At 47.8% G+C, this 16,524-nt stretch overlaps 4 protein-coding genes across 4 annotated transcripts; all 4 read left to right on the top strand.

Annotated features, from left to right (window-relative positions):
• Window positions 1-2,425: 2,425 nt before the first annotated feature.
• F5Y00DRAFT_268876 (terpenoid cyclases/Protein prenyltransferase) lies at window positions 2,426-4,757 on the top strand (the record flags this gene model as incomplete). The annotated part of the gene is made up of 4 exons (XM_048012339.1): window positions 2,426-3,168; window positions 3,225-3,527; window positions 3,607-3,909; window positions 3,964-4,757. The coding sequence occupies 4 exons, from the start codon at window positions 2,426-2,428 to the stop codon at window positions 4,211-4,213; spliced, it is 1,599 nt and encodes a 532-aa protein (XP_047865724.1). The 3' UTR covers window positions 4,214-4,757.
• A 4,462-nt stretch (window positions 4,758-9,219) lies between these two features.
• Window positions 9,220-10,021, top strand: F5Y00DRAFT_50765 (uncharacterized protein). The gene has a single exon (XM_048013748.1). The coding sequence runs from the start codon at window positions 9,342-9,344 to the stop codon at window positions 9,831-9,833; it is 492 nt and encodes a 163-aa protein (XP_047865723.1). The 5' UTR covers window positions 9,220-9,341; the 3' UTR covers window positions 9,834-10,021.
• On the top strand, window positions 10,022-11,226 carry F5Y00DRAFT_50766 (uncharacterized protein). The gene is made up of 2 exons (XM_048013749.1): window positions 10,022-10,240; window positions 10,727-11,226. Exons 1-2 carry the CDS (start codon window positions 10,210-10,212, stop codon window positions 11,080-11,082), a joined length of 387 nt encoding a protein of 128 aa, XP_047865722.1. The 5' UTR covers window positions 10,022-10,209; the 3' UTR covers window positions 11,083-11,226.
• Window positions 11,227-13,742: 2,516 nt separating this feature from the next.
• On the top strand, window positions 13,743-15,624 carry F5Y00DRAFT_50708 (mannose-1-phosphate guanylyltransferase). Its single transcript, XM_048013746.1, has 4 exons — window positions 13,743-14,227; window positions 14,295-14,338; window positions 14,438-14,584; window positions 14,664-15,624. The coding sequence occupies exons 1-4, from the start codon at window positions 14,221-14,223 to the stop codon at window positions 15,561-15,563; spliced, it is 1,098 nt and encodes a 365-aa protein (XP_047865721.1). The 5' UTR covers window positions 13,743-14,220; the 3' UTR covers window positions 15,564-15,624.
• The last annotated feature ends 900 nt before the right edge of the window (window positions 15,625-16,524 follow it).

The raw sequence follows: 16,524 nt of genomic DNA, 5'->3' as shown, positions 1-16,524 counted from the left end.
GACGAGGCTGCAGTTTGGGACTAGCTGGGCGTCTCGGCCACTCCATCCGTCGTGGGTACGTGCGTGGGTAGTGTATGTGTCGACGTGGGCGGCTGTTCTACTCGGCACTCTCAAACAATACTAACCCAGGGTGTTGGCAATTGGCAACTTACCTGGGGAGGTAGGTCCCTATGCGCGCGGGAGGCGAAGGATTTCTTCGCGCTTGTGAAACCACGCTCCTGATAGGCCATACTTCCTATCACCTTTGCAAAAACATACCATTGTTGCGTTTAGCTAACGAACCTACGAACGTAGGTACAATTCCTGGTTACATTCGGTAAAACCGGGGGTTCGTTCGATGTTTGTTCTACATAGTTGCGTCGCTACAGCTATTACGATTACAGCCCTGACAATCCTAACTAGATATCCTATCTCCTTTTGACTGCATATGAGATCTGATTCCGTCGAGCTTATTTTCATCTACATAGGTGCAAATGCCGGCCGATTACGTCTTACTGTATGTCCTGACAATTGCTGCTCAGACGGCACAAGCTTTCTCCGATATTGGAACGTTACGAAATCAACCCTGACAGGGTTCTAGAAGCCCTTAACCACGATCGCCCGTAGCAGTAGCCGCTAAGCCATCTCGGCGTCAAACATGCGAGGGGTGGACAGTTCGACTTTGCCACTAATCCAATATCAATGCAGAACAAGTTTGTGTTGTTAATGCTAACCACGTAGTCCATATGTACAGTGTAAGGATGAGATGAAGGAAGCCAGAGGCTGGAAGTTGGTTAAGATGGAACTAGACGAGGTTGGGGATAGCTCCACACGGATTATCCGGCACACTGTAGATCAGTATCCAATCCAGCGTTCACCATGGGAGACCACACCTTGAGGGCTATAAATAACATTTTTCTATATCTACATAGGGAGAACAGTGAGTTGTTCTTATATCCACCATAATATACGAGGACTAACGTGTTTGACAAGTAGGTAGGTATGTAAATAACGAAACGAAGTCCCAGTTCCGACGGCGCAGTTGATGGCTTGTGAGCGTCGAAAACGAGTCCCGGAATCGCTACCGGACGCCACTCGGTTCCGACGTGGCGCGACTTCGAAATTAAACATCTGAGCATCTCATAGGCTTTACAGCGCCCAATGCTTTAACAACTGCCCATTCGCCACTTAGTTATAATTTACATACTAACTACTATTATAACTACATTTCACATCCGAGCCTGTCTCGAAACTACGTCTGCCACGTTTACACGCATGTTTTCTTTTAACCTGAGGTTCGAAGACTTACTACGGACGGCTGCGGATTGTAGTACAGATATCGATAACTCTTTCGGTGAACTCCTACCAACCCGGTGAGGCCTTGGCTTTCAATATAGACACGAGATAGCCGTCTTGATAACGCACCACTCGACGCCACATTCGGGATGAGCGCGTATATCCATAACTAGTATAAGGGAGATTGTTCCCTATAGCATGTGAGCCTGTGGCTGTTGGCTTGTGTATTAGGTACCATTATCTAGATAGAAGCTACTTAGATAAAGGCTACCTATGTGTATGCGAGCAACTCTGAGGTCATACTACGTTTTGCGCCCTTACATAAATCTTACTCTTGTCTCACTGTTTATACTCTATTGGAAAACTGCCTTGTATTTGAAGATACCAAGATCAACAGGAGTGAATTACCCACCTCGGTTGTGTGCGATGTAGTTTAGTCTATATTATCTGACATATCCGGACACAGGCTTGACCTGGAACGTAAATATTAACTAAAATATAGTAAGTGAGATAGTAATAGGGTATTACAGCTTTTAAACATTTAGTTTACTACTGGATTATGATGAAGATATATCTCGCCTGCTTTTACAACTTCCATTGCCATCTTAATTACGTACTCTCTAAGCCGCCACCATGGACAAATGAGGTGATTGCGACAAAGTTAGGATATAGTTTAATACACGCAAACAAAGCCCGTAAAATCTAAAAACATCAAATATGTGTTTATCATTTTTCATCTTTTATAACGCATGTTGATGAGTCTTAAAAGTAGCTTAATATTGGCAACCTGTGATAGCAGCTGATACATACTCGTTAGCCGGGAATTTACCGATTACCTAACTATATGTACTTACTAACTTGGGATAGTCCCGGTCGTGTTTAAGTGATATAGTGACCAATGGTAGCGCATTATGCGCTAGAAACGACCAAGTGACTCTGGAGCCTTAGGACGTTCGAGGATTTCGACACGGCATGTGCCCAAATTTTGAGACATTACAAAGCACGTTTTCCTTCTTCACGTGCGCTTGAAGGGAAACTACTTACATATACTCAAATCACGTTTCATCAAACTTTACGGGAAAATACGATTTTCTAGATAAGTATTCGTGGTTATCTACATTCCAAACTTACTCCTCACTTGGCCTCCCTTATGCCAATAAAGACTAGCCTCGCCCGAGCGCGTCAAAGGACTGCATACAAAGGGAAAACCTTTCATCCTAGCTTAACAAATAAATCTAAGGATACTCAGGATTTCGAGGACCTCCAAGATTTCGAAGATAGTTCAAATGAGATGGTAAATAAACACCACACTTTGCCCATGGCCGGTCCAACAGCTTACGCAAGTCAGGAGCCAATGATCCCTGATCTGTTCACTAGCTGGCCCCCTATTCGGGAAGCGCTCGCTACCGCAACTTCCAACGTACAAGATATCACCGTGAATGAATGTCTACCTTTCTTGGCAGCGCAGGTTGATAATGTGTCGTACAACCAGTATGGCCTACCACGTCTTGATCGGGAACGGCATATCAAATTCCTCCGTAAGAACCTAGCACCTCTTCCCGCTCGTTTCGTGATGTTAGATGCAAGCAGGCCGTGGGTCCTTTACTGGTGTCTCAATGGTCTATCCCTCCTAGGGGATGATGTCTCTGTTTACCGCGATAGCCTTATCGAGACGGCTCGTTCTATGCAAAATCCTACTGGCGGGTTTGGAGGAGGTTTTGGCCACGATTCCCACCTAGCCTGCACGTATGCTGTGGTCTTGGCACTAGCCGTAGTAGGAGGCGATGCTGCATATGAAGTCATTGACCGAAGAGCTCTTTGGAAATGGCTTTGTGATTTGAAGCAGCCTGACGGGGGCTTTCGGATGGCCGTTGGCGGTGAAGTCGACATAAGGTAAGGCGGCCTCGTTAGACCGGCCTCGACGACGCGTGGCTAATGATGTTTGTCAGGGGAGCCTATTGCGCAGCTGTCCTGATTACTCTGCTTAACCTTCCTCTTGAGTTGCCGCCCGACTCTCCGGCATGGACGCCCGACGGACCAAACTTGTTCACAGGCCTAGAAGATTATGTACGGCGATGTAAGAGGACCCAGGCGAAGTACCCATATGTTGGACCTATGCAAACTAACCCTGCAGGCCAAACCTTTGAGGGTGGAATTTCGGCGCAACCAGGTGGTGAAGCCCATGGAGCTTATGCCTTCTGCGCTTTGGGTTGCCTCGCGATCCTTGGTGCTCCGCATCGTACCTTTCCCAGGTTTGTATTGCCCGATCTTCAGAAGCTCTGCTGATCTCGATAGTTTATATGTTGCTCTCGGGCTAACCCCTGAATGCAGATATCTTGATGTCCCACGGCTCATCTCATGGCTGTCATCACGACAGTATGCACCGGAAGGCGGGTATAGCGGCCGTACGAACAAGCTCGTCGATGGCTGCTACAGCCATTGGGTAGGCGACTGCTGGCCATTGGTCGAGGCTAGCCTTGCTGGTCCATCTAGTCTAATGTTTGACATAAACAAAACTAAAGGCCCCGATATTGATATCCACAATATTTACAGTCGCGAAGGTCTTATCCGGTATATCCTCTGTTGCGCGCAAGATCAATCAAGAAGGGGTGGCATGAGAGACAAGCCAAGCAAGTAAGTACATGGACGCCAACCGTAATCTAGACATGGGCTAAATACCACAAAAAGAATTTCTGATGCGTATCATACTTGCTACGTACTCTGCGGACTTTCTTCAGCTCAACACATTACTCGTTTACTTGCCTCGGAGGGTGAAGGGATGATGACGCATTCGGAATATGACGTCTCGCCGCTCCGCGGAAGCCCTCAGATTTATGCTGAAGAAGATCGACTCAACACTACTGATCCTGTGTATTTCATACCCGAGGGGAAACGGAAAGAAATCATGTCATATTTCCTATCGAAGCCGGGTTTTTGACCCGCTTGTGGCCGCATATGAAGAGGCCATATCCGACACTACGCCGGACCAATCGAGGAAGGCTGAGAATTTCCCTCGCATCCTACGAATCTTCGACCTTCCGCCCATGATTAATGAGTGTCAGCATTATAGCCTCTCCCTCACGTGCCGAGCTATATAGTATAGCTCTCCTAGCGTGCTTAGTATAAGCCATATAATTACCCCCTGGGTTGAGGTGGGCTAGCTCGTGTACCTACTCGCCTACTTGGAGGGGCATTCCGAGAGCGAAAGAAGTCAAGTAATGGATAATAGCTGCGCTCCTGTCCTTACTGGATGGCGTGCCTCCGCAGTTACACATCAAGACGGTGCATCGAGAACCTCGGCAACAAAGATTGGCTCGCTCAATGTACAAGAAGGGCCCGCAAACCCCAACTATACCCTTTTCACGTTTTTCTACAGGAAGTATCATGCACTTCACAATCAACAGCTAGACCTCTAGAGGTAATACAAGAGAAGGTTCACCAAGCACGTTCGCCCGAGTAAAGTGAGACAGGACCATCTAGAGGGATTCCTGTGCATTCGTTAATCTACCATCTCCACCGTATGCGGTCATGCAGTCCAACACGATAACTCGTACCTTATTCAGCAAGTTTGAGCGCAGATGAGCCAGCCAGAGCGGGCAATAGTGTGGCAAGCTCTCCTAGATACTGGTAGATACTGGATTCGACCCGACTTGCTAGTCTCCGGAAAACGCCACTGGTTTCCATCTAATGTAGTCCAAATCGGAACGTCGACGGCAGACGGCAGCTCTAGCCAAAGTAAGGAGACTATTGAATCGTACGAGGGCGTCAAGCCTATAGCAGCCGCGATGTAGCGGTCGAGAGGCGTTATGAGAATTTGCATCAGCTTTGTACGTGCTGATCGACTCAACAGAATCGATGGGGTTGACCACATGGTGCGGTTGTTTCGCATCCCGTCCCTACACCTACACCCATGCTACCCTGTATTCCTACGGCCATATTGAGTCCCTGACGTGTACAGTCTCCATTACGGTCTCCCTGGGTGGCCATGACTTCGGACGGTAGAACGATCTCTACCGAGCTAAGGGTAGGGAGGTAGCATTTGGCCTCGCCTCCACTGGTCGCATATGCTCTACGCGACGTAGTAAGATGCTGTGCTACGAGTCCACAGACACATGGAAAATATTTGTTGATATGACGATCGGGAGTCATCGAACTAGCCCATATGATCGTATTCATAGATACCGTGATATAAGGGTTACAGTCCAAGGGTAAATTCCCAATTCCTTTCTACGGGCGATTGTATGTCATCTCCTGACCATACTTTGTTATCGCTTACCCCTAATTCGACTTAAGGGGAGCGTAATATAGAGCACGTATGTAGCAGAAAAGATTTGGGGAGTGAATTGGAAAAGAGATGTACCCCCCCAACAACAAGCAGGCCTACGTATGTGGCCAATCCCTCAAGCTTTAGGCTGCGCCTCGGCGCGTTTATGGTAAACAAGGCCTGCTGCACGAAATTTCCTTCGCCTGTGGGCCTTCCCCCGGATGAACGACTCGCTTCGCCGTATGATAAGCACGAATTGAACCCCCGGGATCCTACTTTAAGGCGTCTCTCGAATGAGTGTTGCCGAAAGGGCTTAATAGGAGACAGCGACGATCGCACGGCTCCCTCTGCCGGACCTCTCTCTTAGCAGCTCGGACGAGGTGGCCGTAGTGGCCGTAGTGGCCAGGACGGATGGGCTGGCCGCCGAGGTCTCGGATCTCGCAAACATGTTGCATTTCTGACAGAATGACTTTGGGGCTACGTATGTATGTCTCTGGCATCCATACAGGTCTCACAGATTAGGTAGGATCGTGAGGGCTCCCTAACCGTGCGCGTGGGAGCGGAGAGGGCTGGTCGGCAACATCCTTAACGGCATTAGTTTTTTTTTTCTTACCTCAAAGTAACATGGCGCTATGTATATTGCATGAAGATATTGTATATGTTTCTCTCTCGTTGGTCTGGCGCGTAATGGTCAACTGTATGGTGGATGATCAGGATGACTAGATGCCCTCTTCCACTAGTATCCCAAGCGTAGTCGGCGAAGCCTACCCACCGTCGCGACGCCTTTCAGCTTTTCTCAGTCGAGAGGGATGACGTTGTGTGCGCATTCCAGAACAGCGCGCTGACATTGTGTATGTAGAGGGTCATACCATGATGTATCGAGCTGAAGTTACGCAGAGGCTACATACATACCTACATACATACATACATGCACACATACATAATGTAATACCCGTCTTGAGCCGTCTTACGGGATATTGGATATTGGCTAGTGCCGTAGTATATACATCTTAACTACCTTCTAATAAGCTACATTGGCTATTTTTCCATTTTGCCCTTTTTTAACCTCCTTTTCGCTCGTTGGCTTATACCTACATGTATGTGTCTCGAGCGAGAGCGCTTTTGCTTCCCTCGCGTCGCGCTGCGGCGTAGGAACTTTTAACGCCGTCCGTAACATTACCCTACATAGACACGCATATACATATACATGTATTGTACATATATATCGTGTAATTTTAGTTTTAGATATCATGCGTATACCAGACGAAGAAGGTAGGTAAGTAAGCAGGTAAAATGTAAATATTGCATCCCGGTACTGCGTCTAGCGTATCGCCTATGTGGATTCCAAAGGCTGGCTGGCCTGGGCGCCTCTGATGTTACGAAGAAATCTCAAAAGAAATACATACATCGTACATGGTGGGAATAGGAATAGGAATAGGAATAGGGATAAAAATAAAAATAAAAATAAACAAATAATAGGACCAAGTCGGCGGCCGCTGCATTAAAGTCCGAAAGTTACATGCGGTGGTCATGATTCTCGGTCTACGTCTGGGCTGTTATGTGTTATGCTATTGTTGTTGTTGTGGTCGAGGGTCGAGGGTCGAGGGGCAGGTTGTATGTATGTATGTGTATGTATTGTAGCAATCACGACGGTTCCTTCGTCCATCCAAACCAAACCCCGTCCAAGTTACGAAAATCGTCATGATGAGCGGCATCGAATTTCCTCATATGTACCCAAGGTAGGTATGCAACAGATACAACAGACACAACAGACGCAACCAGATGCAACCAGATGCAACAGGGTGGTCAGGCCTGTATTGTCGGGCCAGGTCGTTGATCGGTACTGCTACTTTCAGTCGACCTCAGCTCGCCTTTATTCTCAAGTATTCTCCCGGGTATAGGTTAGGTAGAGGTTATGGATGGCTGCTAGGTACCCGTACCCAATCTAACATGCACAAAATATAACGTCTATCTTGATTTAATATCAAGCGGCAATGCCAACTCATCATTGCATGAGGTGTTAAACGTCTGTTCTTCGCCTAGTCGCCTTTTTTCGCTGGCTCCCCCCGGACCTCGCCCGCCGCTCATTGGCCCGACACCCTCCCAAAAAGGGCTCTAAGTGGTTCCTCGCGCCAATGGGTTTTTAGGGCAGAGACCAGGTTCGCGAGGAAAAGAAAAAAGAAAAAAAAGAAAAGAAAAAAAAAAGAGAGAGATGACCAGGGTTGGCCTACCTAAGGCAGGTTAGCTCAGTTGTGTTCATGCATCTCATTCTTCCTCACCGACTTCATGGTTCCCGGCCATTTGAACCAGTCAACTTCTCGATTTTACTTAGTTTATGTTATTGTTATTATTGTTGTTGTTATTTTTTTTTTCTCTCTTCTGCACTTCGGCGGGGAGAAGGGGAAATGAGATGACGAGAGACAAGAAAATAGGTACTTGAACAAAGACAAATAAAATAAAATAAAAAATAAAAAATTCAAAGGATTAACTAATACCAACTAAGAACAAAATTTTTTATACAAAGAAAGAAGAAAAGCTATTGGTCGCCGGCACAAGTTCGTCAAGCGCCGCTAGTACCTATTTCGCTCGCGTCCAACAATTGTCAAATAAGCACCAGCCGTTTTTTTTTAAAGCTCTATTTTAGCTGTTTATACTTTTGACTAGGTACACTAACTATTATTATTACTTTTACCCTTTCTGATTCGTCCAATTTGAACTTTCTGTCTGCTTACGTTGTTCTACTTTGTTTTCTACTTCTGGCACCGGTGCGAATCGCCCACATCTCCTCAAAACCCACCACCTCTTGGTCCCCCATGTAAACCATGTAAACCATACCATGTAGGTACGTGCCGTCGGCTTGGTCTGATCCAGCAGGTTGGTTGGGCTTGCGGGTGGTTACGTTTCTATTTTCCTCTATTTTCTCTTTCTCTCTTAGATCCGGGACTCCTCCGTCTTCTCTCACCGTTACCTAGGGTGTCTTTTTGGTTTAGGAGGACCCCCTCTTTCTCATCTCTCAGGTTCGATCTCCGAGTCCTTGTCATGTACATGGATCTATACTATACATATACATACATACATACATACCTACATACATAACTACTACATACGTACATGCGTACATACATGATACCTACCTACATACCTACATACATACATACATACACTACAGGCATCGTCGTAGCAGCAGCAGCAGCAGCAGAGCAGCATGCACGTACGTGGGGAGGTATCATTATTGACCCTTTTCTGGTCGTCTAAAAAACCGCCTTTTTTCCATACCGTACCGACCTTTCGTTGTTTTGATTGAGTTGCTGCTGCATTAGTGGCCGAGTGGAAAGGAAATCTTGGGACTTTGTATTGTATCTCTCATCTTCACTCTCACTCTCACGCTCACGCTCACGTCGAGGGCCTCTCCTTTTTTGACCTTCCCCCCCTCTAGACGATATACAACGAACCAGGCACATCCCTTCTTTATGGTGCTCCGGGTTAGTATCAAAAGGGAGAAGACGTGACTGGTAGACTGGTAGACCGGTCTTTGGCTTTTCCCCAGTGGGTGTCATCTCTTCTGTCTCTATTATGTATTGTTGTTATTTCTTTATTTTATCAACTAGTGTTATTTTTATTTTTATTTTATTTTATTTTCCAATTCAGTTCGGCCGAGGTCGTGTATTGGCCGCAGAACTGGTTCCAGTTTCATTTCGCCACTCCAAAATATGCTTACCTTTGCATACATCATCCTTTTTTTTTTTCTTCCCTCTCTTTTTACCCAGCTAGGTCCCATTGTCGGACAGGGTTATGGAGGAGAATGGAGGAGAACTCGGACGGAGACAGCGGTACCACATTCTGCCAAAAGGAGCACGGCCAACACGGCCAGCACGGCCAGACTGCCAGACTTATCAGAGATGATCGTCTAAGGGAATGCATACCCCATGTGTTGCGGTGGAGTTGCCTAGTCTCTCGAAGCTTTATCAACTGGCAACGACACGCGCCAGCACAGCAAGATGGGGTCACACTCTTCAAGAGCCGCATCTTCACCTGCGTCTATCAACCTGGTTCCCTTCCGTCCCCATTGTCCCTCTCTGGTCCCTCTCTGGTCCCTCTTGGGTCCCTCTATGGTCCCCATTGTTCCCCCATTGCCCCCTTCGACCCCTTCGACCCCTTCGGCCTTGTTCTGTTTAATTGCGTCTTTACTAGATCCCTGCCCCGCACTAACGAAGTCCAATTCTGCAATAAAGCACACATGTCTCGCCGTCGATGGCTCGTCTCTCTGCACCGCAGCCCCGAATACGTAGCCTAACATCCCCCTTCTTCAACACAACCACAACCACACCTCCTTTGAGTAGTACAGACCTCGTCGACGAAACTTTTTTTTTCTCAGTGCTGCCCTACCGCTTCCCCATTGATCCCTCCTAATAAAATTCCCTCGTACAGTTGGGCTTGACTGCATACTCAAAACGCGCCCCGGAATCCCATCCCGCGTCCGTAAGCAACACGCTGGGTTTTTTGCTCTCTCTTCCCCGGAAATCCTATCCGTACATACACCCGTCCCGACTTTCTTGGTGGGGGTGTTTCTATGCTTTGAGAGAGAATACCACCCTGCTGGATATTTTTTCTTACACGAGTTTCTGGGCTGTGAAGCATTGAGTTGCTGTCACTGCTGTCAGCAAAGCAATATGGGAGGATTCTACATGCAGTATCTCGAGAGTAAGTCATTGCCTACTTTCAACAACAACAACAACAAAAAAAGAGCACGTACGCCCCGGCGACTTGCCGTTTCTCCAATGAACCCAATGAACCAACCCCACGATGATGCGCGCGGTGGGGCTGGAACAGCGATGTGTTCGTCTCACACACGTGGACAAACACCCCCCTGCGTCGAAGCTTCGACGCCGCACGAAAACATCGAAGAATTTCCCCCCCCTCCAAAAAATACCATAGCTAGCTAGCACTTCTCCGTGTCTTGTTAAACGCCACGTTCCTGGGCATGGGCGGCTGTACCTCCACGTCTGATCTGAAGTGTTCGCGCGATCCGGCTGTCATGCATATGTCATGCTCGATCTCCGTCGCGTCATTTAGGGCTGCATATACGCTGCCCATGCTTCCCGGGCGTTTATTTGCATTTGTTGGCATCGAATAGGGGAGCAGGGCAAGGGGAGTTCCAGGATCAGCAGCTAACTTAGCATCCGATAGGCCTGTGTCGGCGTCGTGGGTGGCGAGACCCTTCGTACGAGTGTTACAGAGATCCCAGTGGCTACACGTGCCTGGTCCTGGTAAATGGGCGCGAGTACCAGACGGACCTGGCATACGAATCGGATCACCTGGCTCAGGAGAATGCCGCCATGAGAGCCTTCATGGTGTGTCGGAACTTTTCTGTCAACGGAGGCATGCTCGCGCGTAACGGGATCGTCCAGGGTCTTCCAGCCAATGAGTCTACCAGACGTAAGAAGTCCCGCCACGCTTCTTCAAGCCACACCCACACCCAGAAGGAGAGCCGCCATAGGTCAGGACACCACTCGAGCAGCAGCTCGACCGCATCCTTCGAGTGAGGGAGGAAATTGGCTGCCGCCCCGGCGGATTTCAGCCAAACACGACCATCGGCTAATTTTAACCAATGGATTACAAGTAAGGACAGAGAGAGGCGTCAAAGATCGATATATATACACGTGGTGAAGCTTCACAGCTTATCCCCAGGCATATTCCGCGGAATACCCCTATTCAGCATATCCCCCGACAAGAGAGAGAGAGAGACCGAGAGACAGAGAGACAGAGGAGGAGAGACAAAAGTTTGCATAAATCGACGAATTACGACTTAACGAAAGAACTGAACGAACTTTATGAGCCAAACTAATAATGACAAATCTGATGTCATCGTCCTGAACAGAGGCTTTTTGCTCGTTTTATTGAAGCGCTTTTTTCTTCCTTTTCTATATGCCATACGAAAAAAGAAAAAACGACGTGATGAGACTTCCCCCCTATTTTTCATTTGGGCCGTGGGAACTACAGAACCAGGCCGGTTCAGGAGAACGGATTCTATCGGAGGCAACTCTGCTGTTTGGCGAAAACCTCGCTGTCGGGGAGCCATGGTCCTTCTAATCCGCGTATGGCTTCGGAACCGTACCGACCTCCTTAATGGCCTGGCTCAATGGACATTGGTTATCTCGAGATAGACTTCTTTTGAATGCCCCGGACTGTGCGAGCGGCCAAAAAAACATGTTACGCAATGCGAGACACTCCTTGCTCGCTCATTGTACCTGTTGATATTTTTTTTCTTCCTTTGGGCCAAAAGCCTCGCTGGCTGGCATTATCCAATTTTCCTCAATCGGACGACGAGAAAGCAGAAATCGGCCGAAATTCTAGAGACGGGATGACATGACACGAAAAGGAAAACTGGGTAGAAAATTCCGGGATGGAAACTTGAGCGCGAAGGAAAAGAGGAAAAGAGAAGAAGAGACTATCGCTCGGGCGGGCGCTTTGCAGCTGCTTACTTTACTAGAAAAACACCAAACGAGCACTTGAAGAACAGGAAGATGGTGATGATGGGAGAGGCTTTTTCTGCTTTTTTATTATTACCATTATTACTTTTGCGCGGGAACTTCATAAAATTACGATCTCACGGCTAGATAGATGATGATCATGATTACGAATAGTTACGAAGAATCGAATTTACGACGTCAACGACCTGACGAGATATCTTCACGGTCGCACCAATTTAATCCTTTTCTGTTTGCTTGCGGATGTCTTGATGATGTGATGTGATGCGGATACCCGTGATATATATGTCTGATATGAGGTGAGGAAATGAGCCAGGTAGCGAGTCTCAGTCCCTTTCTCTTGAAAGGAGAGAGAGAATCGACCAACTAGTTAGATGATGATGGAAACAAGGAAACGAGGGAATATAGAAAAGGAGACATGTAGGTACGCATTTGGGCAAGTATAAGTCAAGTAAGTCAAGGTCAACTTAGAGATGAAGTCCTGGCGGAATGTTTTATCGGAACGAAACGTCGTCTAAAAAAAGACACACACACCCCACGGATCATCGTCCCCAACTTTATTTTCCCCGAGATGTCCCAGATGATGGTTGCTGGTTCCTCGACGGGAGTGCGGGTGGACATGCGTCGTCGCCCTGCTTCTACTTTTGTGACAGGCACACGGAACCTGCAGCTCGTGACACAGCGTCTGCCAGTCCGGGACGGGAGAGACAGACAGGCACACTTTATCTGCATACATAGGTAGTGCCAGGGAGGTTAGGTAACAACCCTTTCGGTAGTGTATCTGTGTATCTAACCCACCCTGCTAGGTACGCTACATAGTATGTATGTATGTATGTACGCTAGACCCCCGGGATGTGCTGGGTGTCGCACATGATGCCTCTGTTGATCATGTACGTAGTTGGAAGTTGGGGACATGCTCCCCCTTATCACATAACATAACCACCTAAGTTAAGAAACTAGTTAAGATAAGTAAGCAACATTGAAGTTCGTCAACATATACGTACCCAAGTCAACCTGCTACCTAGTGTACCTATACATATGTTGAACCATCTTGAGGAGAAATGTAGAATAGAATACATACTTGGATGATGGATGGTGCTGAGGTTAGTAGTTGGCGGAACGATACGAGAAGATTCCGGGTAGAGGATAACTCGTATTTCTTACAGCCGGCGTCATAATCTACCTGTCATGAACACATCAATACGAGGAGGGTAGTGTACATGAAAGCATGAAAACATGAAATATTTCGGAGGACATGGTGGGCAATGGACAAAAGATTTAAACAAATACGCGTCTTACAGAACCTTACGAGGCCAGGCCTTACAAGGGAAGATTGACTCGGTTTCGAGTTAAAATAAAACATTCGAGGAGCATAAAGGTGTAATGAAAGGTGTAATGTTCAATCAATTTTAATGCTTCGTATCCGTGGGGCGGAACGGGCTGTGATTGGTCCCCGGGCAGGGCAATAACGGTACATCTGGTCTGTACCTCCCAGGGCTGCATCTGTGCATCTGCCATGCTTTGTGGCTGAAGGGCCGTGCACATGGCGTAGCAGCGTATGTAGCAGCAAGAGCAACCCAGGCGACGCAGGCGTTAAATAGGCTTTCCCAAAAATCAGGTGCCACTCTCGCCAGATGCCCAGGGGTTTGGGAAGGAGCTAGCCTAGCTAGTCCAGGGAGGGGGGGGGGGGAGGGGGGACGCTAATTTCGAGCATTTGATGGCGCGACGACTTAACTGGCCTAAAATAAGAAATAAAGGGGGCATTCCGTGAACTGAACACAATTAAACATTCAATCTCTCGTTCGATTAACTACCACTTTGAACACCTTGACCACATTGACCACCTTGACACCCTCCGAGCGAGCAGAGAGACACAAGTGTCCTTAAGCCATCCTTATTTCTTTTTTCTTCTAGCACTACCAGCTATTATTCACTACTACGTCGACTCTTTGAGAGCTTCACCGTCCTTTTTATATTCACTTATATTCCCTCCCAACTTCGGCCTATTCCGCGCCGGTATTCAATAAATACTACACCGACACATTGTCCTGGATCTCCAATTTCGCAATTTGAGCCTCGTTGTTCGCTACTTAAATTGCAAGAGCACTCAGCGCGAGAACATAGCCTCGTGGTCTACATTCACTTTGCGACACGACAATTAGCGTCTAATTCTACTCACCACCTACCGCCATCATGAAGGGTAAGTGCCATTGAGAAAATTCCCGTAACGTTTAGGAGACAGATATAGCTAATATCTTATTCAACAGCCCTCATTCTCGTCGGTGGTTTCGGCACACGTCTACGGCCCTTGGTATGTTTATCAATCTGCTACCTGCTACAATGCACTGCCGAATCGAAAAATGTATAATCTCTCAAACTCAGACCGGGAAGCTAACGAATAGTTCTTCAGACCCTTACCATGCCCAAGCCTCTGGTAGAGTTCGCCAACAAGCCCATGATTCTACACCAGATTGAGGCTTTGGCTGCCGTAGGTGTCACCGATGTCGTACTTGCTGTCAACTACCGCCCTGAGGTTATGGAGAAAGTCTTGAAGGAGGTGAGTACCTAACCTAAGTTATAATACGTAGCTTTTCCCCTTTCCCCTCTCATCTTTGCTAACATTACGGTCCTCGTAGTACGAAGACTCTCTTGGTGTCAAGATCCACTTCTCTCTCGAGAACGAACCCCTCGGTACCGCCGGTCCTCTTAAGCTTGCAGAGGAGATTCTAGCTAAGGATGATTCTCCCTTCTTCGTCTTAAATTCGGATATTACCTGCGACTTCCCCTTCAAGGCGCTCGCCGAGTTTCACAAGTCACACGGTGAAGAAGGCACCATTGTTGTCACCAAGGTTGAAGAGCCCTCTAAATATGGTGTCATTGTTCACAAGCCCAACCACCCTTCCCGAATCGACCGTTTCGTCGAGAAACCCATCGAATTCGTCGGGAATCGTATCAATGCCGGTATGTACATGCTGAACACCTCGGTGCTCCAACGCATTGAAAAGAACCGACCTACCTCGATCGAGCAAGAAACCTTCCCCGCTATCGTTCGCGATGGACAATTACACTCCTTCGACCTCGAGGGCTTCTGGATGGACGTCGGTCAACCGAAGGACTTCCTAACGGGTACCTGCCTATACCTTTCATCGCTCGCAAAGAAGCAGCCACACCTGCTAGTTTCTCCTTCTGAGAGCTACGTCCACGGTGGCAATGTCATGATTGACGAGTCAGCCAAGATTGGCAAGAACTGCCGCATTGGACCTAACGTTGTCATTGGCAAGAATGTTGTCATTGGTGACGGTGTGCGTCTACAGCGATGTACGCTTCTCCCGGGATCCAGGGTTAAAGATCACGCATGGATCAAGAGCACCATCGTCGGATGGAACAGCGTGGTCGGAAAGTGGGCTCGTCTCGAGAACGTCACTGTCCTCGGTGACGACGTGAGCATCGGCGACGAGATCTACGTCAACGGCGGAAGCGTCCTCCCGCACAAGAGCATCAAAGCCAACGTCGACTACCCGTCTATTATCATGTAATTGATCACAGCGCCATTTTGCGCTCTTCTCGGCCGCCCACTTCGATTTTTTCTTCTTTTTTGCGGCACTTCTTCCTGTGTATAATCTGGCACCTTTTTCAACGTCTATTATTTCGTAATGAGTTAGTTGTTCCGCCCTCCGGCTTGGGGCACCTCTCTTCTCAGCATTTGTTCAATTTCATTTCCCAAGTAGGATGGCGTTCTGGTCCGCATGTCATGATAGATGACCGTCATAATTTTGCCCGATATTCCGGCGAGATTTGGGGTCCGAGGAATTGGAGGGCGGGAGTTAGTCGTCTTTATCTTAGTCGAGTTATGCCCGGCTGGAAATGACGAGAAGCCGGAACCCTCACTCACATGATGCGACCCTTGATCTATACGGGCCTTTCGCGACCATATCGAACGCCTACTTCCTTGGCCCATTAGGGGGCATATATACAAAATAAAACACGGGAAAAGTGTCTACGGCAAAGGAGAAACGATGTGGATGAGGTCAGCATTGGACTCTAAAAAAAGATATGGATGCAAGAGCACACGACGTTACGGCGATGGGTATAATTGCAATTCTCAATTGGTATTTGCAGCGGTTAACTTAATGCGTGGGACTGTCGAGCGTGAGCAAAAGCAGCCGAGGGGAGGAAGGGGATCGAGAATCGGGATCGTTGTTACCTCGTACCGTTTGCGTGCGAGGGCGAAACTGTGTCTCAGACTCGTCGAGCTGGCCTGTCTCGGTGGTTTATCTTGGCGAGATAGATAAGCTGAGAGTATAGCGAGAGCAGGAGCAATGGAAGAGATAATGACTAAGATCTGATATGAAGCTTGTGCGGTGATTGGATTTGATGTGATATGATGTGATGAATGATGAGCGATGAGTTTGACCGAGTGGCGTTGGCATATCCCCTTCCTTGCATCTGTTGAGTGATTCCGATTTCGATTTCGATTTATATACAGTAAGTACCTAT

This window comes from Daldinia vernicosa, assembly GCF_022497035.1.
Source record: "Daldinia vernicosa strain CBS 139.73 unplaced genomic scaffold F5Y00scaffold_18, whole genome shotgun sequence".
Classification (NCBI taxonomy): domain Eukaryota; kingdom Fungi; phylum Ascomycota; class Sordariomycetes; order Xylariales; family Hypoxylaceae; genus Daldinia; species Daldinia vernicosa.
The sequence above is the reverse complement of the archived record's forward strand: the minus strand, read 5'-3'. Positions and strand labels throughout refer to the sequence as shown.

Excerpts from the sequence above, each read along its gene's own strand:
- F5Y00DRAFT_50765 (XM_048013748.1), top strand. The coding sequence starts at position 9,342 with ATGGAGGAGAACTCGGACGGAGACAGCGGTACCACATTCTGCCAAAAG.
- F5Y00DRAFT_50766 (XM_048013749.1), top strand. The coding sequence starts at position 10,210 with ATGGGAGGATTCTACATGCAGTATCTCGAGA. Across the intron at positions 10,241-10,726 it reads CTACATGCAGTATCTCGAGA|GCCTGTGTCGGCGTCGTGGG; the intron begins GTAAGTCATTGC and ends AGCATCCGATAG.
- F5Y00DRAFT_50708 (XM_048013746.1), top strand. Across the intron at positions 14,339-14,437 it reads GCACACGTCTACGGCCCTTG|ACCCTTACCATGCCCAAGCC; the intron begins GTATGTTTATCA and ends ATAGTTCTTCAG. Across the intron at positions 14,585-14,663 it reads TGGAGAAAGTCTTGAAGGAG|TACGAAGACTCTCTTGGTGT; the intron begins GTGAGTACCTAA and ends CGGTCCTCGTAG.